We start from the raw sequence: 27,723 nt of genomic DNA, 5'->3' as shown, positions 1-27,723 counted from the left end.
CTTGGTGGTGCTCGAAGGACCATATGAGGTGCCAGGGATTGAACCCAGGTTGGCCACATGCAAGGCAAATGATCTACCTGCTGTTGGGGTCCCAGGGATTAAGCTCAGGTCAGCTGCATACAAGGCAAATGCCCTACCTACTGTACTATCACTCGGGCCCCACAAGAATCACATTCTCTAATCACAAAGTCTTAGCTGCAAAGAAGTATTTATTTATTTAATTTTTTTTTGGGGGGGGGTCACACTCAGCGACGCACAGGGGTACTCCTGGCTCTGCACTCAGGAATCAGGAATTACTCCTGGCGGTGCTTGGAGGACCATATGGGATGCTGGGAATCAAATCTGGGTCGGCCGCGTGCAAGGCAAATGCCCTACTCACTGTGCAATCACTCCAGCCCCTGCAAATAAGTATTTAAAGTCTAACCAGCTAGCTTTAAATATTCTAGTTGTAAAACCCAGACTTACTTTGTGATCCTTACCTAATCTAATCTAGTATTACAATTTTTTGAGGATAGGGGTTGGGCCACACTGGCAGTGCTCAGCAGTGACCCCTGGCAGTGGTACCAGGGGGACCATAAATGATGTCAGGGATTCAAACCGAAGAAGGCAGGAAGCAAGGCAAAAAATGTTAGAAGCAAAACTGTGTACATGCTATGATTTTAATTATCTAATTTTAAATGCACACAGAAAAAGACATATGAAATAAAATTAAATATGAATAGCAGTGGATTCTATTCCTTTGTCCCCCAAAATTTCTACAAGACAAATGTATTTTATATATTGAAAAAAGGGGGGCTGGAGCCATTGCACGCGGCCGACCTGGGTTCGATTCCCGGCATCCCATATGGTCCCCTGAGCACCGCCAGGAGTAATTCCTGAATGCAGAGTCAGGAGTAACCCCTGTGTATTGCTGTTGTGACCCAAAAAGCAAAAAGCAAAAAAAAAAAAGTAAGCCTCTTTAGCCTCTTTAAACAGAAATACTGTGACCTGCAGCTGGAGTGAAGTGCAGTAGGAAGGGCACTTGCCTTTCATGCGGCAGAGCAAGGTCTGATCCATAGCACCCTCTACGGCCTCCAGGCGTGATTCCTGAGCACGAAGCCAGGAGAAACCTGAGCACCACCAGATGTGGCAAAAAATTTTAAATAAAAAATCCTGTGACCTATTAAAGTAAAGTAAGTAAAGTAAAGGCCCTCCCGTTGATCGTCGATTTGCTCGAGCGGGCCCAGTAACGTCTCCATTGGAGACTTTGTTGTTACTGTGTCTGGCATATCAAATACTCTTGGTAGCTTGCCGGGCTCTCCAAGAGGGGCGGAGGAATCGAACTCGGGTCGGCCATGTTGGCTGCGTGCAAGGCAGACGCCCTACCCACTGTGCTATCACTCCAGCCCTATTAAAAAGTGAAAAAAAAATGTTTTTTTTGGGGGGGGGGCACTCCTGGCAGAACTCAGGAGTTACTCCTGGCCCTGTGCTCAAAGATCACTTATAGAGGGGCTCATGGGACCATCTGGGATGCTGGGCATGGAACTTGGGTGAGCTGCAAGCAAGGAAAGAGCCCTACCCACTGTACTATGCCTCTGGCCCCCCAAAATGCACATCATGTAAAGTTCCTCAATAAACAGGGTTGTTTTAACTTTATTAGAATTGAAAAAGTAGTAAATTCTATGTTTAAAATAGAACAATTTTTTTTAGAACGATTTTTTTTTAAAAGAGTAGATTCCATGGGTTGAAGTGCACAGGAGACAGGGGCTTGCCTGACTTGCATGCAGCAGGCCCCTGCACTCACACGCTTCTGAAGGCGCAGACAGGGTTACTCCTGAGCCACGGATAGCTACCCACACCCACAACACCACTGACTGTGACCCTTAAACCAGTAAATAAATAGGCACAGGGCTAGAGAGCTCAAGTGACAGGAGAGGATGCTCTGCACGATGGAGACCTGGGTTTGATCCCAGCACTGCCAGGAACAATAAACTTCCAGCAATGAATGGGGAGTAGCTTGAGTACTGTCAGGTGAAGCCAGGAAAATACCGCCAAATAAAAAACTGAAAGGGGGGAGCCCTTAAAATAATATTTAAAATCTATTACTGCAGGCCTGGGACGTGGTTTAGCAGTAGCCCGAACGACTCACATACGTGAGGCTCCGGATTTGATTCCCAACACTGAAAGACAATGCACTGTACTCAATGTACATGTAGCCAAGGCTGATTAAAGAAATGAAAAGTTGCCCTGGATTGCAAATAAGTATCCTTTTTCTTTGACAACTATATAACTGCTTTGGCAATAATGGAAACATCACAGAGCACTGTGTTCTTTGATTGTCTTGTTTCTGTGGAGTCTAACCAGTTTTCCATACTGTTCCTTATATTCTCTTCTCCAACCCCATAATTTTAGACAGTTTCCTTTTACTCTCTTCATTCATATTCAGATGACCTTAAAAAATGTTTATTATGGTAGGATGAATAATAGCTTTCCAAAAGAAAAGCCACAACCAAAACCCTGGAACTTGTGGATATTACCTCAAATGGCAAAAAGGACCCTGTATATGTAATTAAACTTGAACTGGTGATAAAACAGAGTGTCATACAAGCTTCTGGTCCCTCAGATTCAATTTCTAAAATAATATATGCAAGAAATAATTAAAAAATCTATTTATTTTTGGGCCATACCCAGTGGTGCTCAGAAGCTACTCTTATCAGACTTTCATGGGGGACCATGTGGTATCTGGGATAGAACATGGGTCATTTACCCATACGCAGAGCAAGTACTCAGACTGTGGGGCTATTTATCTCATTTAAACTTTAAACTTAGGTCAGAGAGAAAGAGAGCTCCATAGGCTGAGTGCATGCTATGTAAGTGTGTAGGAGGCCTGGTTTTGGTCTTTGAACTATCTGGTGCCTGAGCGCTGCTGGGAGTATGGTTCAAAAACAAAAATTTCATCCTTAAATGTTACATACATTGAAATACATATTTTATTTTATTTTGCCTTTTGGGTCACACCCGGCGATGCACAGGGGTTACTCCTGGCTCTCCATACAGGAATTACTCCTGGTGGTGCTCAGGGGACCATATAAGATGCTGGGAATTGAACCCAGGTTGGCCGCATGCAAGGCAAATGCCCTACCCGCTGTGCTATCACTCCAGCCCCTGAAATACATATTTTAAAACAGAGTTTGAAAATTTTTACAAATATATGAATGTGTCTCTTTTATACCTGCATTTTTTTTTTTTTTTTTTTTTTTACTTTTTGGGTCACACTGGGCTGGAGCAATAGCAGAGCGGGTACGGCATTTGCCTTGCACGCAGCCAACATGGCTGACCCGAGTTCGATTCCTCCGCCCCTCTCCGAGAGCCCAGCAAGCTACCGAGAGTATCTCGCCCACACAGCAAAGCCTGGCAAGCTATCCGTGACGTATTTGATATGCCAAACACAGTAACAAGTCTCACAATGTTACTGGGTCTGCTCAAGCAAATTGATGAACAATGGGAGGACAGTGATACAGTGAGTGGGTCACACTCGGTGATGCACAGGGGTTACTCCTGGCTTTGCACTCAGGAATTACTCCTGGCGGTGCTCAGGGGACCATATGGGATGCTGGGAATTGAATCCGGGTCAGCCGTGTGCAAGGCAAATACCCGACCCGCTGTACTATTGCTCCAGCCCCTATACCTGTACTTCTTTATTGTCTAATTCTATTACAAAGTTTCCCAAGTATGCGGATTAAGCCATGCTAACTGTTCACAATAGCCAGAATCTGAAAATAACCCGAGAGCCTGAGAACAGACTGGTTAAAGAAATTCTGGTACATCTACAAAATGGAATACTATGCAGATGTTAGGAATGATAAAGTCATGAAATTTGCTTATGGTCATGGAGAGTATCATGCTAAGTGAAATGAGTCAGAAAGAGACATAGAAGGACCACACTCATTTGTGGAGTATAAAATAACATAGTATGAGACTGACAACCAAGAACTGTAGAGACAAGGGACAGGAATATTGCTCCATAATTGGAAGCCTGCCTCAAGAACTGGGGGAGAATGCAGCTGGAAGAGAGAAGGGATCACTAAGACAATGATGGCTGGAGGCATCGTTTGGGAGATGTGTGCTGAAAGTAGATAAAAGATCAAACGTCATAGCCTCTCAGTGTCGATACTGCAAACCATAATGCCCCAAAGTAGAGAGTATGGGAGAAATTGTCGGCCACAGAGGCAGGGGGAGGGTTGGGATGTGGGGAGGATACTGGGGACATTGGTGGTGGAAAATGTGCACTGGTGGAGGGACGGGTGTTCGATTATTGTATGAATGAAACTCAAACATAAAAGCTTTGTAACTGTATCTCATGGTGATTCAATTAAAAAAAAAAGCCATACTGTCTATTCACATGTTGCCAAAGACCTTTAATCCAATCATTCCCTTTAACAGCTGAATTCTAAAACTAATCTTAGAAAAAAATGTGTAAAAATTACAAATGTGATCATAGCAAGATGCTGATGGTGAGATTCTGATTTAATTTACACTTCATAGTAAATCTTTCTGCAGTTAGTTCCTATATACACTTTATAACCTAAAACAAATTTCCTCCCATTTCCCACGTCAATAGAAAAAAGCAGAAGGGGAGAGGTGGGGTGGGAGTGAGTGCCAGGGCCTCTAAAACAGTGTTCAAATCCAGTCAATGGGACAATGCTGGGATCCATCAATACTTCAGGGATCGCCAGGGTGACACTCAGCAGTGTTCTGCACTCCATAGGCTGAGTGCTTGCATTGCATGTGGGTAGGTGGCCCAGGTTCTATCCCAGGTACCACGCAGACCCCCAGTACCAGCGAGGGATCAAACACTGTGTAGGGATCAAACTCAGGTATCAGCACATGCAAGGCATATATCCATGATCAATGGCTATGTGGTTTTACGGGGGGGAGAGGTGGAAAGGGGCCTCTGAGTACTGGATCCCACCAGAACTTGTATGTTTGGGGTCTAAGTGGTACCAGGACTGAATTCAGGGCCTCTGCATGCAAAGTAAGTGCTCCAGTCCTTTGAACTTTCCCTGGCCCCACATTTTTTTATTTAAGTCATTACTAATAACTAAGATGTAGAATGCAAAGTTTAGTCAATAAGAAATCATGTCCTACATCAATAAAACTTCCACTGGAAGCGAATCTGTTGTTTTTTTTTTGTGGGGGTCACAACTGGCAGTTGGGGCTTACTCCTTGGCTCTACACTCAGCGATCACTTCTGGTAGTGCTGGGGATCACATGGGGTGCTAGGGATCAAACCAGGGTTACCTGCATGCAAGGCAAATACCCACCTACCTGCTGCACTATGCTCAAGCCCCTCTGTTATTTCATTAAAAAAATTCTAAGTGTTGTAGTACAGCAGGTAAGATGTTTGTCTTGCATGTGGCCAACTTGGGTTCAATCCCTGGTATCCCGTATGGTCCCCCAGCACTGCCAGGAGTAACTCCTGAGTGCAGAGCCAGGAGTAACCCCTGAGCATCACTGGGTGTGACACCTCTCCCCAAAATTAAGTTTTCTTTATTCTTATAAATGAGAATGATGCCTTTCTGTGCATTAAAGGGCAATTAATAGACAACTGCAGCGGGCGGGGAGTTTGGGCCATACCCAGCTGTTCTCAGAACTTACTCCTGGTGGGGCTCAGGAAAGCATATGGGGTGGTGGGGACCAAACCTAGGTCAGGCACATGCAAGCCACATGCTCTACCCCCTGGACTATTGCTCTGGCCCCAAATCAACATTTAATTAACTTCCTGCAACTAATAAGGTCAGTTTGATTACTCAGAGCTATAATAACCCATTCTTTAATCTAGTCCAATCATTCCTCTGCTCAAAACTTAAGGAGTTTTCACTTGAAGAAAAGCAGAAATCCCTACAGTGGCCTACCGGGTCCTATAAAATCTGCCTTTGACAACATCTCTCTGACTGATCTACCATTCATTCCTCAAGCTCACTGCAGCCCTGCCATCTGCCTCTTCACTGTTCCCTAAACACCCAGGCACATTGCTGCTTCAGGAACCTACGTACTGACTGGTCCTTCTACATGAAATATTCTGCTTAGCTATCTCTTTGCCCGATTTACTCCCTCATTTCCTAAGTTTTTATTAAAATGTCACCTTCTTAGGAAGGACTTTTCCAGTCAACCTATCTAGCACTGCAGCTCAACTACCCTCACAGCTCAATCACAACCAATCCCTATGTCCCACTCCCTTTTTCCCCTAGCACTTATTTACTGATGTTGTATTTTAAAAATAGTCCTTCCTAACTAGAATTTCAACTTTATGAGGCCAGAGATTTTGTTTATTTATTGCTATATTCTTAGGGGTGGCCCTCAACAAATCTTTGTTGTTGAATGAAAGGAGAAAACCAAAAAAAATGGTCTAATTATAGCTAGGCTAAGACACTGTTTCCAGGTATTTATAGTACAATCAATGAAAAACCTCATGAGGGAGTCAAGTAAAATTTAGATCAAATCTTAATACTTATTTCACTCAGCCCAATTATGACTCCGAAAGTCTTATGATACATAATTTCTATTATTATTCCATAGCCTCCAAACTCAACAATCAAATGGTTGATTATACAGACACTGTCTGGAAATTTGACACTGCAACCAGATTTCCTCACATAACATACCAAAAAAAACAAAATGTTTAAATGGTTGTAATGCCATTGAAGGGCTGGAGCGATAGCACAGCAGTAGGGCATTTGCCTTGCACGCAGCCAACATGGCCGACCCGAGTTCGATTCCTCCGCCCCTCTCAGAGAGCCCGGCAAGCTACCAAGAGTATCTCGCCCGCACGGCAGAGCCTGGCAAGCTCCCCGTGACGTATTCGATATGCCAAACACAGTAACAACAAAGTCTCCAATGGAGACGTTACTGGGGCCGCTTGAGGAAATCGATAAACAACGGGAGGACAGTGAATGCCATTGAAATGCCATTTCTTGGAGTCAAAAAAAGTAGTGTGAAGAGGGTGCATGCCTATTTGCTCTCTAGCACCACACAGTCCCCAAGGCCATGCCATGTAGAGACATGGAAGCCCCCAGCACCACCACCATGGCCAGGGTTTTCCCAGCACCACAGGGCCTAAGCAGCACCACATCCTTGGTCCCTTTCATTGAACCACTGGCCCCGTTGACTGAAAATTGCAGGTGGGGCCTCCAGACCTCCTGAGCACCACCTGGGAGCGCCCCCTCAGGGGGAAACACAACAAAAAATCCTTTTCTTGCTGGCCTTATAAACTTCCATTGCTCTTTTACCATACCTGGCTTGCAAATTCCCACAATCATTTCAATCATCAACTTCGCTTCTTGGATTTCTGAGTATGACTAGAGAAAAGTCAAAGAAGTTGAACAAACTTTTAAATTCATTCAACAGGGGCTGGAGAAATAGCACGGCGGGTAGGGCGTTTGCCTTGCACGCAGCCGATCTGGGTTCGATTCCCAGCATCCCATATGGTCCCTTGAGCACCGCCAGAAGTGATTCCTGAGTGCAAAGCCTGGAGTAATCCCTGAGCATCGCCGGGTGTGACCCAAAAAGAAAAAAAAAATTCACTCAACAATCCTAAACAAATTGCTCAGCAAACCCGATTCCCTTCACAACTACTTTCAATGTACAAACTAAACCCACTATCAACCCTCCCAAGCAACGCCGACTCCAGTGTCATAGAGAAACACTCGAGAAAGATGTTTTTCCTCTTAACAACAAACTCTTCTTGAGTCTGCGATGCTGGGGATCAAACCGAGGATCTCCCACATGGAAGGCATATACTTTACCACTGACTCACACTCAGCCCCCAACAATAAACCTTTTCCTGAATACATCTTTACCTCCCCACCTTTGCTTACTCATAACTGTCTGTCCACCTCAACACCTGATCTTCCTATCTGCTGCAAGACCTGCTGATGCTGCCATTCTAATTAAGCAGACTTTGTCTCATAAAACTTCCAGAGTAAGTTCCTAATTTCCAAATATTAACACTTCTTGTCTTCTTGACCCATTGTAGTATTTTACTCTCATGGTGATCATTATAATTTCTTCTTAAAAGTCTCAACTTTGGGGCAGGGGCGATAGCATAGCAGGTAGGGCCCAGGTTCGATCCCCAGCAACCCCTATGGTTCCCCGAGCCCTGCCTGGAGAGATCCTGAAGCAGAGACAGGGATAAGGCCCCAGCACACTAAGAATAGGGGGGGGAAAAAAAGTCTATTTTCTGGGGACTCGTCCTAGCAGTGTCAAGTACCAATGAGTCTATCCGTGCCATCCCCTACTCCCTATTGTCAGTTTCCCCTTGGTGTTATCTAGCCTTACCTTACCTTGCGAATCTAAGCCATCTTATCAACTCCTACATTTCTATCTTCAAGTCTATTTTAAGTTGCTACTTGGAATTTTAAGCTGGTCATATCCACTTGGTTGTTTTCATTTATTAAGTAACGGAGTGCTTATGCTGTGCTGGGGATAAATCCGTGAAGAAAAATCCTTGCTCTTATAGATCTTACTTTTTTTTTTTCTGTTTGGGTTACACCCTGTGAAGCACAGGGGTTACTCCTGGTTCATGCACTCAGGAATTATTCCTGGCCAGGCTCGGGGGACCATATGGGAATTGAAACTGGGTTGGCCGCGTGCAAGGCAAATGCCTTACCTGCTGTGCTATCACTCCAGCCCCTAGATCTTACATTTTAATGGCCATGACAGGATTCAATGTCTCACAGGTACCTCAAATAGAATATATTACCCACTTTCTAACTCCTTTCTATTCATTTTTGTCTCCTCTGCCTAGCCTGTGTACTTACTCAGTCATCATGCCCTGTTTCCTCTAAGCATCTTTTTGCCATCTCCTCTTTTACTTCTATGGTCTTCATTCTCATCTAGACTGTTGCAACAGCCTGTTAACTGGTTTCTCTACTTTCTGAAAGGAAGCATCAATCAAGGATATTTTCACAACAGCGTAATCTACAAGATAATTTTCATCTGGGCATGTCTTTCTTCGTTTAAAATCCCCCAGCACTGCTCACTGCCTGGAGTCACGATCATTATCCAGTTTATACCTGATCAAACCATACATTTCAACCTTTGTATTTTCCAGTAAGAACTAATATTATTGTGGGACAGAGCTGGTAGGGTGGTTGCCTTGCACACAATTCAATCCCCAGCATCTCATATGGTCCCTCGAGTCTGCTAGCAGTGATTTCTGAGTATAGAGCCAGGAGTAATCCTTGAGTACCACTGGATGCAACCCCCCAAAACAACAAAAGAACTAATGATATCCAGTTGAAACCAAATCACCTACATATGTATCCTCTCGCTTGGCAAGTTTTCCCATTCTGAGAGCCTACAAAATTCCTGACCAGGGTAGAACAAATAGTACACGAGTTAAGATTTTTGCCCAGTTTGATTCCTAGCATCACACATGGTCTTGAAATACTGCCAGGAATGATCTAGTAAGCCCTGAGCATCACCAGGTGTGGACCCCAAACAAGACCAATACAAAATTCCTAACTTGACATTTAAGGTTGAGTTCAATTCCCCTTAGCAATGACAGGGGTAGTTCCTAAGCACAGAGTCAGGACCAGCCCCCTGAGAACTGCCAGGTGTGGTCCCCAAACCCACAAAACCACAAAACATGTAAGGCTTAGTTTACTTAGGCGATAACAGTAGTTTAGAGCTTAGGGCCTAGAATTAAACTACTGAATTTGCACATAGCTTGTACTGGGCTGTATGTCCTTGGATAAGTTATCAGATCTTTCTGAACCTGTTTTTCTTTTCAACATAGGAAAAACAACAGGGACTTCACTGGCACTGCATGGTTTCTCCAGCAGAGCTGGAGCAGATCCTGAGCACCAGTGGGTATGGCACCCAAACCCAAAGTAAATAAACATCACCAATAAATATGGAATGTGTTCAAGTTAAATGCAGTGAAGTATAAAAGTTCTGCATCAACTCTTGAAAGCTAATATAAATTTCATCGGGGGGCAAAAAAGTGAGGAAACACACTGAAAACCACATATTATTAGTGATTAAAGTGCAACTGGGTCATAGGGATAGTTCTGATGTAGAGTGCATGCTTCTTCACATACAGGAGGACCTGGGTTCAATGCCAGGTACCAGAACAAAGCACAGACGTGCTTGGGCAATGATAAGTAGAATGGAGTATTCTGAGAAAAATGACGCCAGGCTGAAAGGGATATGAAGGATGCTGAATGCAAAGTGCCTAAGGACTTTGTGTGAAGTAATGGTAATGCCTAGTGGTGCAGTGTGATTTAATCATTTAGGTAAAAAAAGTAATGTTATAGCAGGATTGAAAAGTACAAGATAGGAGACAGATACTTTTTTTTTTAGTAAAAAGCCAGGAAAGAAATAGCAAGGAGCGTTTGTGGGGGCTATGCAAATGAAACGTGGGATAATCAATATTTCTGAAGGGAAATTAACTACTTTCAGTGTCTATGGAGATGAAAAATATTATTCAGAAGTTTCTTGTCTGCATAAGTGGAAAATGATGACATTAAAGAAGAAATATAGAGAGAGGACAAGGAATCTAGGAGGAATGTGGTTACTCCACCTTAAGCAATTTTGAAAACAATAAACATAATATTTAGAATTCAAATTAAGTGCTAAGAGAACTATGTCATCACACTGGCACGGACTGCTCTCATTTAACAAGAACATCAGAGCAAAATGTGCTCAATTCAAAGGGCTCATTTGTTTACTAAATAATACATTACTGTCCTTCATTTGGGAAAAAATACCCTATTATGCAGAGGTGTGGCTGAAGAGATAAATAAAAGTAGCCAATAAATTTTAATATTGCATATTCTTAAAGTCTGCTTTATTTATTTAGTTTTAAAGTCTTTTTTAAGTTTATCACAAAACAGTACTTTCTTAGGCCACATGATTTTCTTCTCTAATTTATCATAAAAACAAACTTTTTTTTTCTTTTTGGGTCATACCCGGCAATATAGGCTCAGGGGTCACTCCTGGCTGTACTCAGGGGACCATATAGGATGCTGAAGATAGAACCCATTTCTATCTTCAGCCTTGCTGTGTGCAAGGCAAACACCCAACCCACTGCACTATTGCTCTGGCACCTGCTTAGATTTTTTTTAAACACTGATTTTATTTCTACTTATTTGCTGCTTTTGAATAATGAAAATTCTCGCATTTTTTTTCAATCCATTAAATTACCTCTGCAATACTTGTCAACTATTCAGTTCAAGAATTTTTTCTACCAAGACACCTTCTTACAAGGTGGAACAAAATAATTTAAAAGTGCAATGCTAAAAGTTGTAATTATAGCAATCCTACATGGACAAAGACACTACAAGGAAATGTATTTATTTATTTAGTTAGGGTTTTTGTACCACATCCAGCAGTGCTCAAAGCCTACTCCTGGCTCTGCACTCAGGGATCATTCCTGATGGGCCCAGAAGACCATATAGGACACCAGAGATTGAACCCCAGTTTGTCGCATGCATGGAAAACACCCTACTGCTTCAGTTCCATATAAGGTTTTATCTATTTTTTAAAATTCAGTTTAATTTCACGTCACAGAGTCTCACACATATCAAAAGCAACAACCAGACTGGTATGGATGCAGAGAGAGAGGGACTGTCATTCACTGTTGGTGGAAATGCTGATTGGTTCAGCCTTTCTGGAAAACAATATGGACATTTCTTAAAAAACTAGAAACTGAGCTTCTATACAACCCAGCAATACTGCTCCTGGGAATATACCCTAGGGGCCCCAAAACACAAGGCAGAAAAGCCATCTGCATTTCTATGTTCACTGTAGCACTATTCACTATAGCCAGAATCTGGAAACAACTGAAGTGCCCAAGAATAGACGAGTGAAAACGAGTGAAAACAAACAAACAAAAAAGAATAGATGAGTGGATAAAGAAACTATGGTACATCTACACAATGAAATATTATGTAGCCATTAGGAAAAAATGGAGTCATGAAATTGCCTTATACATGGAAAGCATCATTCTGAGTGAAATGAGTCAGAGCTTCCCAGAGGGGCAAACATAAATGATTGCACTAATTTGAGGGATATAAAGAAACAAAACATAGCATGTGAATAACACCCAAAGACAATAGAAACAAAGGCCAGGTGGACGGGTCTACAGTAGGAAGCAAAGGGGAAAGGGAGTGCAATTAGGACAGAGAAAGGACCACTATGACAAGGATAATTGAAAATGATCACTCTAGACAAAAACTGAGTGCTGAAAGGAAGTAGTGATGTGCATGATACCCTTTTAAGAACAGTACTATAAACCACGGTGCCTAAAAGGAAAATAAGAGAGAGAAAGAGAGGTAAGTGCCTACCCTAGAGGCAAAATGTGGGGCTGGGCGGGAGGGAAACTGGAGACACTGGTGGCAGGAAATGTGCACTGGTGAAGGGATGGATGCTGTACCACTGTATGACTAAAATTCAATCATGAACAACTTTGTAACTTTTATCTCATGGTGCTTAAAAAATCAGTTTAATTATAACTGCCATGATCAATTAATCTCATTTAATTAAGAACTATACTGGTGGAAACTGGAGTCATAGCACAGCAGGTAGGGTGCTTGCCTTGCATGCAGATAGCCTAGGTTCAATCCCCAGAATCACATATGGTTCCCCATGCACTGCTAGGAGTAATTCCTGAGAGCAGAGCTGGGAGTAAATCCTAAGCATTGCTGGGTATGGCCCAAAATACGTGTGAGCACCCAGGGAAGAACTCAACTGGTTTCTCCTATTTTAACACACAACTATATGTAATGTCTATGTATTATACCCATCAGACCGAGGAGGGAAAAAAAACAGTACAGGGGTTGCTGACTCCTTTTGCTTCTGGCACCTATACCATACCCAACATGCACACCCCCCCCCAACACCCCTTCCCCTCAGCACTGACGGAAGTGACCCCTGAGCACATAGCCAGGAGTAAGTCCTAAGCTCTACTGGATGTGGCCTAACTCCAATTTCATTAGAAAAAAAAAATGTTTTTAGAATGTTGAGAAACCAGAAATACCATATGATGCTTTTGACTTAACTATAAATTCTAAAGGATGTTTCTATGTAAAGGAAAAACACATCTGTTTGTTGATATATAGAATAAAGCATGCACAACCTCTGCATCTTTCTTACCATTAAAGCTTTATAAAGATCATCAATTCTCAGTACGTCATCTTTTTATTTTTATTTTTTGAATTAGCGCATCACTTAAAGGACAATAATATCCTACAAGAATATCACTTTCGGGGCTGGAGAGACAGCACAGCAGGTAGGGCGTTTGCCTTGCACACGGGGCCGATCCGGGTTCGATTCCCAGGATCCCATATGGTTCCCTGAGCATCGCCAGGAGTAACTCCTGAGTGCAGAGCCAGGAGTAACCCCTGTACATCGCCGGGTGTGACCCCAAAAAGCAAAAACAAAAACAAAACAAAAAAGAATATCACTTTCCGGGAGGGAGCGATAGTACAGGGAGTTGGGCTCTTCTTGCCTTGCATGTGCCAGATCTGGGTTCGATCCCGGTCATCCCATACAGTCCCCCATGCACAGAAGGGAATAATTCCTGAATGCAGAGCCCAGGAGTCAGCCCTGAGCACTTCCCCGCCCCCCCCAAAAAATAGAACCAAAACAAGATTATTACTTGCCAACGGGACAAGAGAGACAGTATAGTAGAGCTCTTGCCTTGCAAGCGGCCCATTTAGGCTTCATCCCCTGCACTCCAATACGGCCAGCCACCTCCCCTGGCCCTGCCAGGAGTGATCCCTGAGTGCAGAGCCTGAACTAAGAGCCAGGTATGCGCCCCCTCCACCCAAATAAGAGTATCACCTGCCAAAACGCGTCTCTCACATTACTTAAGATGTGTTTAGTAAAACGGAAAACAGAAGTGCAGGCGTTTAAGGAGAACATGCGAGGGCTGCCCGGTGCCCAGCTAAAAGGAACCGCGGTGCATCGGTGTTTTTCAAGCGCTCCCGCAGACAAGCCGCTGTTCACCTATAGCCACCCTGCAGCCCAGGCAAGTGAGTGGGCGGGCAGGCGCGAGGGTCCTCAAGGACCCTTCTGCAGTGGAACGCAACTCCGTCAAACACCACCGAGAGGAGAACTCTGCAAAGGGGGGTGGGGTGGGATACGGGGAGAAAGAGGAATGGGAGGTAGGGGTGGGGGGGATATTCATCAAAGTAAAGGTGCCGCGGGAATCTCTGCAATTCGCAAAATCTCCCAGAATACCCGAGAGGCCGTTGAGGGCTCTGCGACTGTAAAATGTCTTGCAAAAAAAAAAAAAGAAAAGAAAAGGCTTCTGAGAACCAGCCCATAGGCTTATGTTTTCGGGGGGGTGGGGGGGAGCGAGTGGGCGGAGCGGGTTCCAGAAGGTCCCCCAGGAAGAAGAGATTGAGGGTGCCACCAGGGTTTCCACGGCTCGCAAAGTAGCGGGGGGGTGGTGATGGAGCGGGAGCCGGGGGAGGGGGGAGGTGTCCACCTCCAGGCGCCGCCGTCCCCCCCCCAGACCCGGCCGTGGGAGGAGGCGGCAGATGCGCAGGGGTCGGGACCGGGCAGCCACGGGTCTCGGGTCAATCAGCGCCGGGCGGTCCCGAGGGAGGAAGGCAGCGGGAGGGCGGGGCGGCGGGGAAAGCGAAAGGAGCAACGCGGGCAGGGAGGGGCGCGGCGCGCCGGGACCCCTGCGGGGACCACGCCCTGGGGATGGACGGGGGCATGGGGGGTGGTTCCGCCGGCGGCGGCGGCGGCGGCGGCGACCGGGGAGCGAGGGGGGCAAGGGGCAGAACTTACTCCGCGGTCCTCCTCCGAGAGGAAGTCGGGGCCGTCGTCCAGGCCTTCCTGTCGGGGCGCCGGGGCCCGGCAGGCCGCGCGGGGAAGAGGATGGAGTAGGGGAGACACAAAGGGAGACATTAGTGCCAGGCCGGCGCGGCCCCCGCGCCCGCCCCGCGCCCGCCGCCCCCACCGCGCGTCCCGGGCTCGGCGCCGCCGAGAACACCCACCATCATGGCTGCTCCGAGGCGAGGGCCGGCGCAGGCGCGCTGCGCACCGCGGGCCGGAGAGTCGGGGGCGGCGGCGCGGGGCGGGGCTTCGCAGAAGCCCCGCCCCCGCCCCGCCCCCGCGAGGGGCCCCGGGCGGCCGGCGGTAAAGTGGGCCCCGCAAGGCGCCCCCGCGCCGGGGTCCGAGCAATCGTGAGCGCCTGAACCCTCCAGACCTGGGGCGCCCAGCGCACGCCTCCCGCCCCCCCTCCCAAAACTGCGGGCCGCCCAGCCGCTGGCCGCCCTTGCCCCGAGAAGGGCGGCCGGCCTCGCGGGGAGCTGTCCAATTCCCTTTTCCTAAACAGCGGCTGCGGAAAAACCCGAGCCAGTTCCCCTGGAAGCCACAATAAACCAACCCGTCTTTATGCCGTGCCACATGCTCATTAATCACAATTAATATTTTGCCCGTGGACGTTGTTGGGGCCACAGTCAGCTGTCAGGGGCTGTAAAAATAAAGCTTTTATTGCCGGCCAGGTAATAAACGTCCTCAGGGTTTAGGGCGCTGATGTTGAGTGTCATTAAAAAAAAAAAAGGCTCTTCGCTTAATGTGAATAGTCCCTTTTCTCTATACGAAGAAATGTACACCACACACACGCACGCACGCATACGTATCAATCCTTGTACTTTTATCCAATTAATGATATCAGCAATCAGCAACTATAGCTGCCCAGGCCAGAAAAAAATATCTATTAAAAGTTCTATTTTGAAAAAAAAAGTTCTTTTCAAATTCTTCCTGGAACCAGGAATGTGGCTCAGGGGTAGGACACTTACCTTGCATATCTGATTCCCTACATTGGAATGGGGGGTGGACTTTTCCTTTTCACTCCTCACAACATTTATTCAGCAACCAAATCTTGTTTCCGTAATTGATTACCAACCCCTAAAATTGGATCCACTCCTTCCCACCATCTCATCTCCACAGCAGTTACTCTCTGCATCTCTCTGAACTTTTACATTATTCTCCTAGCTTTCCTAGTTCCCTTTTTGCCTTCATTCCACAAACTCATCTAGTTTTCCTCCTATGACACAAATAATGATGTTTCGCTACCCTGTTCAATAATATTTTTAAAATTTCCATTACATCAAGATCCAGTTCCTCAGTTTATGATTTTAGATCCTCTGCATTTGATTCTCTCCCTGTTTTTTTTTCCCCCCCTTCGGGGGCGTGTGGGGAGCAGACCGCGAAGTGCTCAGGGATTTTTCCTGACTGCACTCAGGGATCACTCCTGGCAGGCTTGGAGAATCACCTGGGGTCCGAGGATCGAACCTGGACTGGCTGTGGGCAAAGCATGCCCTTGATCTACATCTTCAGTGCCCAGAGTTAGTTTTTAAAGTTTTTATCTGCAAAGAATGTTGATGACTCAATATGTCTTTAGAAAAAAAGCGACTGATTAAATGAGCTAAGAGATAGCTCATTGGGTTGGAATACGAGTTTTGAATTCAGGAGGCCTGGTTTAAATCCTTGGCCTGTATGTTCGGTCCCTTGAGCACCACCAGCAGCAATCTCAAACCAACTGGAATATCTCATATCTGGAATAGCTCATAAAGCACAGCTGAATGTGGTCCAAAAATCCAAAGTGAAAAAAAAAAAGATTTTAAGAAAGTAGTTGGAGGTGGGGGCAATAATATGACAGGTAAGGCATTGCGTTGCATGCAGCAAATCTGGATTCGATTCTTAGCACCACGTATGGTCTCTGGCACTGTCAGGAATGATGCCAGAGCATAGAGCCAGTAGTAAGCTTTGCGTGAGCAGAGTTGGATGCGGTCTAAAAATAAAATCCAAAATTAAACAATTTTAAATATCATGTTTGGGAATGGGCTGGAGCGATAGCACAGCGGGTAGGGCGTTTGCCTTGCAAGCATGGCCAACCCGAGTTCAATTCCTCCGCCCCTCTTGGAGAGTCCGGCAAGCAACCGAGAGCATCTCGCCCGCATGGCAAAAGCCTGGCAAGCTACCCGTGACGTATTTGATATGCCAAACACAGTAACAAGTCTCACAATGTTACTGGGCCCATTCGAGCAAATCAATGAACAACGGGAGGACAGTGACAGTGACAGTGATGTTTGGTGTTGGAGTACAAGGAGCTTAGGTTTATCTGGTTACACCCATCACAGTGCTCCTGAGGCATTTCCATTCCATTGTGTTTATCTGTAAACAGTCTTCCCTATGCTCTCCTCCCCACCCAGTTAATCAGCTTTCCCCTTAATCACTCTGTTAATTTGTAAGGTCAGTTTCCCAGAAATCTATGATTTTATATGTATGAGTGAAATATTGGCTTTCTCCTCTCCTTATGCCTTATGAACAGTTTACTTTAAAGCAATATCCTTTTTGTGTAGATACAGGAAGACCGTTAACATTATGCTTTGTAATTTAGGATTTGATTGGCGCCGTGTAATCCCATCAGCGGCCAAGACTCAGAGACTATAAAATCCAGATCCCGGACGAGAACAGTGCAGTCTTCTGCCCCCGCGCCTGGGTGTTCCTTCCCGGAGCCCCTTGGAGGGGAGCGGGTTGAGCTTTCCTCCCCGCCCCGACCAGGGCTCCGGCAGCTGAAGACCTCCAGGACCAGCCACCACCATGCTGAGACCACTCTCCGCACACATGAAGGTACTGGCAGAGGGACAAAGCCACGCGGGTTCCGGGGCCGAGACCTCCAAGCCTACTCGAATTGGAGTCGAGCATCTTCCACCCAGATCCTCCAAATTCCAGTAGGCGGGGGTCACACCCACCACCTGGCCCCCTGGCGCCATGTAATCCCATCAGCGGCCAAGACTCAGAGACTATAAAATCCAGATCCCGGAACCGCGCGGCTGCATGACATCTTATCAGAACTTTTTTTTATGACATCTTATTGTCTCATTCCTACTCTGGACAAACTTGCAGGCTATCGAATGTAGCCTGCCCACAGGGCAGAGTCTGGCAAACTCCCCGTGGCCTACCAAATATGCCAAATACCAGTAACAATGATGGGTCTCATTCTCCTAATTAGCCTTGAATATAATCTCAGGGCTAGGATGAAAGAGACGTTACTGGGGCCTGCTCGAGGCAATCGACGAATAACAGGATGATGAAATGAAAATGAAAAAAAATGAATATTATTCACTCCCGGGCATCTGCTTTCTCGACTTAAGCCTCAGTTGCCCTTAGTTCCTAACACCCCAAAAGCAGGGTCCCGACGAGGGACTGAATGGACCCAGGGCAAGTGGTGAGCTACCCTGGCATCGAAATGGGCCAGGCCCCACAGCCCCAGAAGCACAAGGGCTTAATGCAGAACCCAGCAGCTTGGAGCAGAAAAGTGAACAGACTATGCATTGATCCCAGGCCATCAAGTCTGCCGGAGGGGAAAGGGTGTTGCCCCATTCGCCCTCTCCTCTCTGGAAAGAAAGATGGCGGCCACATGAGAGCCTTGTGGACAGCAGGTATGAGCCGCGAGTGTGGGGGCGACTAAAACCTCATGGGAAGGGGGGCGTTCTTGTCCGTCCTTCACGCCCTACCGAGGTCACCAGTTGCCCCCCACGAGCGGCTCTCCAGCATAGCCACGGCCCCAGAAGCACAAGGACTTAATGCAGAACCCAGCAGCTTGGAGCAGAAAAGTGAACGGACTATGCATTGATCCAGGCCATCAAGTCTGCCGGAGGGGAAAGGGTGTTGCCCCATTCGCCCTCTCCTCTCTGGAAAGAAAGATGGCGGCCACATGGGAGCCTTGTGGACAGCAGGTATGAGCCGCGAGTGTGGGGGCGACTAAAACCTCATGGGAAGGGGGGCATTTCCGTCTGCCCTTCACGCCCTACCGAGGCCATCAGTTGCCCCCACGAGCGGCTCTCCAGCACGGCCACAGCCCCAGAAGCACAATGACCTAATGCAGAACCCAGCAGCTTGGAGCAGAAAAGTGAAAGGACTATGCGTTAATCCAGGCAATCATTTCTGCCCAGAGGGGAAAGCGTGTTGCTCCCTTCCACCCTCCTCCCTCTGGAAAGAAAGATGGCGGCCACATGGGAGCCTTGTGGACAGCAGGTATGAGCCGGGGGTGTGGGGGCGACTAAAACCTCATGGGAAGGGGGGCGTTCTGGTCCGTCCTTCACGCCCTACCGAGGTCACCAGTTGCCCCCCACGAGCGGCTCTCCAGCACGTCCACGGCCCCAGAAGCACAAGGACTTAATGCAGAACCCAGCAGCTTGGAGCAGAAAAGTGAACGGACTATGCATTGATCCAGGCCATCAAGTCTGCCGGAGGGGAAAGGGTGTTGCCCCATTCGCCCTCTCCTCTCTGGAAAGAAAGATGGCGGCCACATGGGAGCCTTGTGGACAGCAGGTATGAGCCGCGAGTGTGGGGCCGACTAGAACCTCATGGGAAGGGGGGCGTTTCGCTCCACCCTTCACGCCCTACCGAGGCCACCGGTTGCCCCCCGCGAGCGGCTCTCCAGCACGGCCACGACTCCAGAACACAGAAACCAATTTCTTAACTATCTGACTTTCAGTAGAAATACTTCCAGGGTCAATAGGTAAAAGAGCAGAAACCCAAAACCAACATTTAATTCTTGAACCCAGCCGTAGAAAGCAAATCACTTCACAATGCTTTTTCAGCATGTCTGATTTGGGGGGGGGGTAAACTCTAAATAATAGTGGTGAATCTTTTATTGAAACAATGAATCTAATCAAAGCAGATAGAGTGTTAACTAGAATTCATCTGCCTCACAGGGATGGGGAGGGGTGGGGGGTGGGGTTTTATTGGGGTTCTTCATGGTAAAAAATAAGTATTGGTAAAGGGAAATGTGTTTGATATTTGCATGACTGAGACATAAACCTGAAAGCTTTGTAACCTTTCCCACAGTGATTCAATAAATAAATAAAAAAAAATTAAAAAAAAAAAAAAAAGAAATGGGCCAGGCCAAAGTGCCACGATTCTTAACTATAAGAGTTTGATCATAGACAAATGCTGTCATGATCCAAAGGTAACGATGAGACTAGGATCCTGCTAGGGGTGGGAAAGACTATCTGGCCTGAGCACTGTAGTCTGAGATCGAGATGGCCCTAGGAGAGCAATTCTGTAAGTTTAAGATAATTCTTACGGTATCCATACAAAATGATTTATATTATATATGCTTATATGCTTGTCAGGAAGGGAGAACGTTAGGAACGACATACCCATCCTGTGGAATTTGGTATGTCGGCAAGTGGACATGGCTATCGAAGAGATTTGAGTAGAAGTCATGGATAATCTTCTCCATTGCCGTTCTGGAGGATGTGATGGATCCATCAGGACGTCGGAGGGCAGTCATCTTGGTCTTATAGTTGGCGAAGGACAGGCAGGCGTTACGAATACTTTTCCCGGCTTCTGCCGCATCTACCAGTACTTCTGCTCTTCTCTCTTTGAGGTCTTCCTTGATCGCATCTCTGCACTGCTTTGCAAGCTCGGACGTTAGCTTGCGGTTGCCTGAGGCATGCGCCAAACCACGCTGGCGAATTAGCTCAAGAGTTTTCGAAGATAGGCGACTTTTTGTGGCTATCTCTCTCTTGGCGTTCCTCGCACATTCATGGAGGTGCTGAACCAGTCGATCGTATTCCTCGTCAATGTTGTCAACAATGGCATCTTCCCATGTTGCCGCAATAGTACCAAAGAGTTCCCAGTTGGTGGTCATTCTGGGAGTTCTCTTTTTGAACTTTGCAGCCCTTTCTCCCCGCTCTGTGAAGTAGAATTTTGCACGAAGGAGACGGTGGTCCGATCCCGTTCGAAATTTTGGGACAACAGCGACATCAGTCAGGCAAAACCGTCGATTGAATATGATGTGGTCTATTTCGTTGTGGAATCGTCCACCGGGAGACTCCCATGTCCATCGTTTAGATTCTGCCTTCTGGAACTGTGAGTTACCATGAATGGTCTTGGTCGACATGATGAACTCAGACAGTCTCTCACCCTGTTCGTTCCATTCTAGGCCATGGGTCCTGATGTGAAGTTCTTCAGCTGATCTTCTCGGTCCTATCTTGGCATTAAAATCACCCACAATGATCTGGTAGAAGGTGTGGTCTTCTTTATAGAACTTCTCCAGCTCCATGTAGAACTTCTCGATTTCTCTTTCATCATAATGAGATGTTGGTGCGTAGACAACGAAGATAGAAACTGCAGGCAGTGAGCCACATCTATTCAAATGTAAACGTCCGATTCGGGTTGTTAGGCATTCGAATGAATCAATGCTCTTGGCCAAGTTTGTGTTGACAAGGACACCGACGCCTCCAACACCTCTTTTATCGCATGTTCCGAGGAACAATTCTTCTCCAGTGTCGAAAACGGCATGGTGAGATTCCTGCCTTCTTGTCTCGGTCAGACCAATGATGTCGTACTTGATCATTCGCGCTTGTACCATCAGGTCCTCGATGGATGCATCTGATGCTAGCGTACGTGCATTGAAAGTACAGACGATCATTTTTGTCTTCCTTCGTTGTGGCAGCCTAGGTCGGCCTTGAGATTTTGTCGGCCTCTCCTTTCTCATCCTTCTCAGTGCTGCCATGTCGGTGAAGCCTTCAGGGTCAGGTGAATGAGACCAGTTGTAGTTACTGGTTTTGGCATATCGAAAACACAGCGGATAGCTTGCCAGGCTCTTCCGTGCGGGCGGAATACTCTCGGTAGCTTGCCAGTCTTTCCGAGAGGTATAGAGGCTTTTGGGGTGACCTCTAATCACCCTTGTAGGTGTTACCATATTTGAACCCTATCAAATATGGTACGACAATTCCAGAAGATGGGTATTTAGTGTCTTATGATGTGTCGCGCGGCCGCAAGCGGCCGCGCGGGTCCGGAAAGCATCCTGGAGTGTGGCGACAGCTGGGTAGTGGAAGTAGTGTCGAGAGTGGAAATCTGCCAGTGGGGTATTTATCTGGGTAGGGTGGGTCTCCTGTGCACAATTCGATCCCTGGGTGGTTGATGGAAGCAGACAGGGCAGGGTAGGGTGGGGCTCCTGATTAGAATCCCTTTGTCACCTGTGGTGGTGGGAGCAAGCAGAGAAGCTCTGTCCCTGGGTCCGCCGAGCCTGGAGTCCAAGGTCTCAGAGAGTTCCACTTATCTTGTTCTGTGGGTCTTCAGTTGTGCGTGGGTCTCGGCCGGAGCTGCCGCGCGGGTCAGGAAAGCGTCCTGGAGTGTGGCGACGGCTGGGTAGTGGAAGTAGTGTCCCTTCCGAAATCCGACACGCCATTTCGTTGGTAAAGAAGCAAACAGCACCCGGCCCAGACAAGGTCAGACCTGAACACCTGAAGAATCTGCCGTCAGTACTCATCAATACACTGGCTCGGCTCTTCACTCGCTACCTGTCTGAATGCAAGGTTCCGTCCCAATGGAAAACCAGCAGGACCGTACTACTGTTCAAGAAGGGAGACATCCATGACATTGGCAACTATCGCCCGATCTGCCTATTGTCTGTCATCTACAAGCTGTTCACTCGAGTCATCCTGAATAGGATTGGCAGAACACTAGATGAAGGACAACCATGCGAGCAAGCAGGGTTCCGCAAAGGATTCAGCACCATCGACCATATCCACACGGTAACCAAGCTCATTGAGGTTTCTCGGGAGTTCAAGATGCCGCTCTGCTTAACGTTCATTGATTTAAAGAAGGCCTTTGATTCTGTTGAGACGGAAGCGGTCATTGAAGCCCTAGCCAATCAGGGCATTCAAGCCCAATACATCAGGATCCTCCGTGAGCTGTATTGCGGATTCACTACCAGGATCTCACCATTCTACAAAGAAGTGATCGTTGATGTCAAGAGAGGGGTGCGGCAGGGTGATACCATTTCACCAAAACTCTTCAGTGCCACCCTCGAGAACATCATGCGACGACTGGAATGGGAAGGAATGGGAGTGAAGATAGATGGTCGGCAACTACACCACCTCCGCTTTGCTGATGACATTGTTTTAATAACACCAAACATCAGCCAAGCGGCACAAATGCTGGCCGACTTTGACCGTGAGTGTGGAAAGGTAGGACTACAGCTGAATCTTACGAAGACAATGTTTATGAGAAACAGCCTTGTTCCTGACGCCCCATTCGCTCTCAATGGAACGACCATCTCCGAATGCAACAGCTATGTGTACCTAGGTCGAGAAGTCAACATGAGAAATGACCTGGCACCCGAGCTGAGCAGGAGGAAGAGAGCGGCTTGGAACGCCTTCAAGAACGTCGAAGAAATAGCTAAGAGGACGAAGAACCTCCGGCTCCGGGCACATCTCTTTGATTCCACTGTTCTTCCTGCATTAACATATGCCTCAGAGACCTGGGCCCTACGCAAACAAGATGAGAACGCCATTCAGGTCTCCCAAAGAAGAATAGAAAGAGCTATGCTTGGAATATCACGTTTCACTCAAATGAGAGAACGAATCCGGAGTTCTGACATCCGTCGACGATCAAGGATCAGGGACGCTGTCTCATATGCCAAGGTGTCGAAAATCAGATGGGCTGGTCACGTAATGAGATTTAAAGACGACCGTTGGACTAGAGCTGTTACTGATTGGATTCCACGGGATGTCAAGAGATCGCGTGGCCGCCCACCTACCAGATGGTCAGACTTCTTTGTCAAGATCATGAACGATCGGTTTGAGGCCCTCCATGTTCCCGGAGCGAAGAGATACCATTGGGCTACACTAGCACGCGACAGGGACAAATGGAGACGTTACTGGCGCCTGCTCGAGCAAATCGACGACTAACGGGAAGTTAAGTGATTAAGTGATGCTTGTCGGACAAGGAGAGGAGAGACACACCCTTGGGATTCCGCTCTAGGGTGGGTCCTCCTGCTGAGAAAGGATCCGTCCTAGGAGTGGCTTTCCCTGAGGTTAAGAGTTCTACCCCTATTGATTGTGACCACACCTATGTGTAATTATTACCCCAACCCCTCATGCTTTGGGATTTTAACTAGACTGTAGGAGTGGGCGGGGGTTCAGAAGGGATCAGAAGGGGATCAGAAGGAAGAGAAAGAGGGATCAGAACCCAGACTCCAGAGAAGGAGGATGAAGGGGATGGAGAAGGAGAATGAAGTAGCATGGGGGAGGAAGAAGGAGAGGAGGAGCAGAGGCAGAGAAGGAAGACTGGTGTAGATGGAGAGAGGATCTAAATAAACTACGACTAATACCAACCAGCCTGGCCCTCGTTTCCTTCCTCCGCCTGACCATCGCCATCGACCTCCCGGGGGTGGGAGAAGGGTGAGACTACCGAACGCAGGCGGCAGGAGAGATAGAGCCACCACCGCCGCTGTGTGCCGTGCCCCCTTTTGTGTGAGTTTACACAGTTTGGGAATTGCCCTTTACTCACTGTGTATTAGTATCAATCTGATGTAATTTTGCATTTGACGACTGAACTCAGAAATTTCTCAGAATTGAGAAATTCTTTGTCTTTTTCGGACCACACCCGGTGGTACTCAGAGATTACTCCTGGCTCTGCACTCAGGGATCATTCCTGATGGTGCTCATGGGATCATATGGGGTGCCAGAGATTGAACCCCGTCAGCTGCATGCAAGTCAAATGCCCTACCCGCTCTCTCTCCAGCCTTTGTCTTCTCTTAATCATATCACATTAGAGCTCAGTCTTTTATTCTTTTGTTCAGTTAACAGAGGATTTACCTTAACATTGATAATTACATTCAATATGCTGACAAATGTGGTTTTTAAAGTTTTAATAAGAGATGATGTGAAAATTTCCATATGGTAACTGGATTGAGCACTCTTCCTTTTTTTTCTTTTTTTTTTGGGGGGGATGGGATGGGGTGGGGCAAGATTTGGGCTACACCTGACAAATATCAGGGGCTCTTCCTGTCTCTGTGTTCAAGAGTGACTATTGGTGGTATTCGGGAGAATTATGAGGTGCTAGAGATCAAAAGGGTTCGATCACATGCACTTTACCTCCTATGCAATCTCTCCAACCTCGTCTTTTCTTGGGGGTATCCACAACAACAGAAGTAGGGGACACTGCCAAAAGTACTTGGGGTATAACGTAGTGCCAAGGATTAAGTGCAGGACTCCCGCATGCAAAGCATTTGCTCCAGTCCCCCCTTTTTTTTTATGTAGGAGTACTGCCATTTATTCAGCCACTGATTAGCTGATTGAATTGGGCATGAACTCCACTGCTCCAGCCCTTTGAACTATCTCCCTGGTCCAGTTTGAGAATTCTTAAAATGTAGAACAGTGAGAGAGGTATTGTAGCTTTCCAAAAAAATTCTGTGGAACTATTAACAGGTTTCTATAAATATGATTTCTAAAGCATTTGTTACAAATGTGTTCTCCCAGTTTTTTTTCCCCCTTTGGCTTTTTGGGTCATACCTGGCAATGCTCAGGGGTTACTCCTGTCTCTGCATTCAGGAATTATTCCTGATATTGCTCAGGGGACCATATGGGATGCCAGATGGGACCCAGGTCAGCTGCTTGCAAGGCAAACGCCCTACCCACTGTGCTACTGCTCTGGCTCATATATTCTAGTTATTAATAATTTTTAGGGGGGATATCCTAAAAATTGGGGGGACGCTGGGTATACCTGGCAATGCTCAGAGGCTATTCCTGACTCTGCTCAGGAGTGAGTCCTAAAAGTGCTAAAGGGATCTTAAGTGGTGTCAAAGATTTGAACCAGGATTGCAGACACTGCAGTCACATGCAAGGCAAATTCCTTACTGTCTGTACTCTCTCCCTCCCTCCCTCCCTCCCTGTCTCTCTCTCTCTCTCTCTCTCTCATCCTGCATGTATGTATGTACTTATTTATTTGTTTTTTGGTCACACCCAGAGGTGCTCAGGGTTTACTCCTGGCTCTATGCCCTGGAGCGATAGCACAGCGGGTAGGGCGTTTGCCTTGCACGCAGCCAACATGGCCGACCAGAGTTCGATTCCTCCGCCCCTCTCGGAGAGCCTGGCAAGCTACTGAGAGTATCTAGCCCGCACGGTAGAGCCTGGCAAGCTCCCTGTGATGTATTCGATATGCCAGACACAGTAACAACAAAGTCTCCAATGGAGACGTTACTGGGCCCGCTCGAGCAAATCGATGATCAACGGGAGGGCCTATGCCCTGGAATCACTCCTGGTGGGGCTGGGACCAAAGCCAGACTGGGTCAGTTGCAAGGCAAGCATCCTGTCTTGTACTTTGCTCAACCAACCTGGATGTGTTATTTATTTATTTAATTATTTATTTTTGCTTTTTTGATCACACCTGGCAATGCACAGGGGTTACTCCTGGCTCATGCACTCAGGAGTTACTCCTGGCAGTGCTGTTGGGGGGAGGGGGAACCATATGGGATGCTGGGAATCGAACCCGGGTTGGCCGCATGCAAGGCAAATGCCCTTCCGACTGTGCTATCGCTCCAGTCCCTGGATGTGCTTTTTTAAAAGAAAAAGTCAAAAAAAGAAAAGATTATTGGCATGAGATGTGGCTCAATAGTAAAGTACCTGCCTTGTATATATGAGGTTCCGGATTAGATCCTGGGCTCAAGAATGGGAAGGAAGAGGGGCTGGAGTAATAGCACAGCTTGGAGGGCATTTTCCTTGCAAAAGACTGACCCAAGTTCAATCTCTGGCATCCCATATGGTCCCCCGAGCACTCCTAGGAATAATCATTGAGAGCAGAGCCAAGGGTAACCCCTGAGCATCGCCAAGTGTGACCCAAAAACCAAAAAAATATAAAGGAAAAAGGAATGGAAGAAAGGAAACGCGGAAGAAGGGGAAGGAGGGAGGAAGGAAGGAAGAAAAAAGCAAAGGAGGGAGGGAAACTTGAAGAGTAGCTTATTTCTTTAAGATCTAAGAGTTATCTGGGCAAAACCCATTTTCCAGAAAAGATTAATGGAGTCAAGCCCGAGGGAGCCTGAAAAGTGGCCTCAAATTCTCCTGTTGGAATTCCAAGAAAGAAAACATTCAAGCATCGGGCAACCTTCCAGCTCCTGGAAAAGGATCTAGCAAAAGACCTAAAATCCTCCATGGCAGCTCAGTCACAAGCTCTAGGGGGCTTCCTTCTGTTTTCCTCTTTGGCACTACTGTTCAGATCCAGTTGGGTTTAAGAGTACCCAGACAGAAGAAAGTCTCAAAATCTGGGATGGGAATGAAGCTGTATTTAGACATTACATTCAGTAGAAACACTGGTGTTCTAGAAATGCTTTGATTTGTGTGAAACTTTCTTCTCATCACAGTAAAAGCAATGAAAGTAAAGTCTGGTCCAGAAAGGGTAGCATAGGATTATTCACACGATTATTATTATTCTTTTAATTTATATATCAACCAAAAAGAGAAGAATTTGAGCAAACTCTTTTTCCCCCCTCTTCATTGATTTACAATTTAGTGCAATTTCAGGAGTTTAGTTTTAATCATCTGTAAGTGGGTAAAAGTCATCACCTTCACAGTAAATTTAAAATAATAACTTCTCATATGTGGGATATAAAGAAATACAGGGGCCAGAGAGATAGCACAGCAGGTAGGGCTCTTGCCTTGCACTCAGCTGACCCTGGTTCAATCCCTGGTACCCCATACAGGCCCATCAGGAGAGATCCCTGAGCACAGAACTAGAAGGAAGACATAAGTACCACAGCATTAGGTATGTCCCCGTCATTCCCCACCCCACCAAAAAAGAAATATAGTAAGATAATAACAAGTGGCCAAACTCACAAGAACTTTATATCTTGTCTATAAAACTGAGATTATACGGGAGGGGGTTGGCTGGGAGGGGCCTCGGGGCAATGGTGGAGGACTG

The 27,723-nt window shown here is 46.8% G+C and overlaps 2 protein-coding genes across 3 annotated transcripts in view; both read right to left on the bottom strand.

Moving 5' to 3' along the window:
* The window catches only part of SNX6 (sorting nexin 6), a 58,458-nt gene extending 43,401 nt beyond the window's left edge, over window positions 1-15,057 (bottom strand). The window contains exons 1-2 of one of the 2 annotated variants that reach the window (XM_056133136.1): window positions 14,994-15,057; window positions 14,785-14,832 (exon numbers count right to left, since the gene is read on the bottom strand). In XM_056133136.1, the coding sequence (XP_055989111.1) occupies window positions 14,785-14,832; window positions 14,994-14,999 (54 nt within the window). In that variant the 5' untranslated portion in view covers window positions 15,000-15,057. The other variant, XM_056133135.1, reaches the window with a different exon arrangement.
* The window catches only part of CFL2 (cofilin 2), a 93,297-nt gene that overhangs the window by 895 nt on the left and 64,679 nt on the right, over window positions 1-27,723 (bottom strand). The gene's annotated exons all lie outside the window — the stretch shown is intronic.

This window comes from Sorex fumeus, unplaced genomic scaffold, assembly GCF_029834395.1.
Source record: "Sorex fumeus unplaced genomic scaffold, SorFum_2.1 ptg000098l, whole genome shotgun sequence".
NCBI classification, from domain to species: Eukaryota; Metazoa; Chordata; class Mammalia; order Eulipotyphla; family Soricidae; genus Sorex; species Sorex fumeus.
This window is presented reverse-complemented; position numbering and strand designations above follow the sequence as displayed.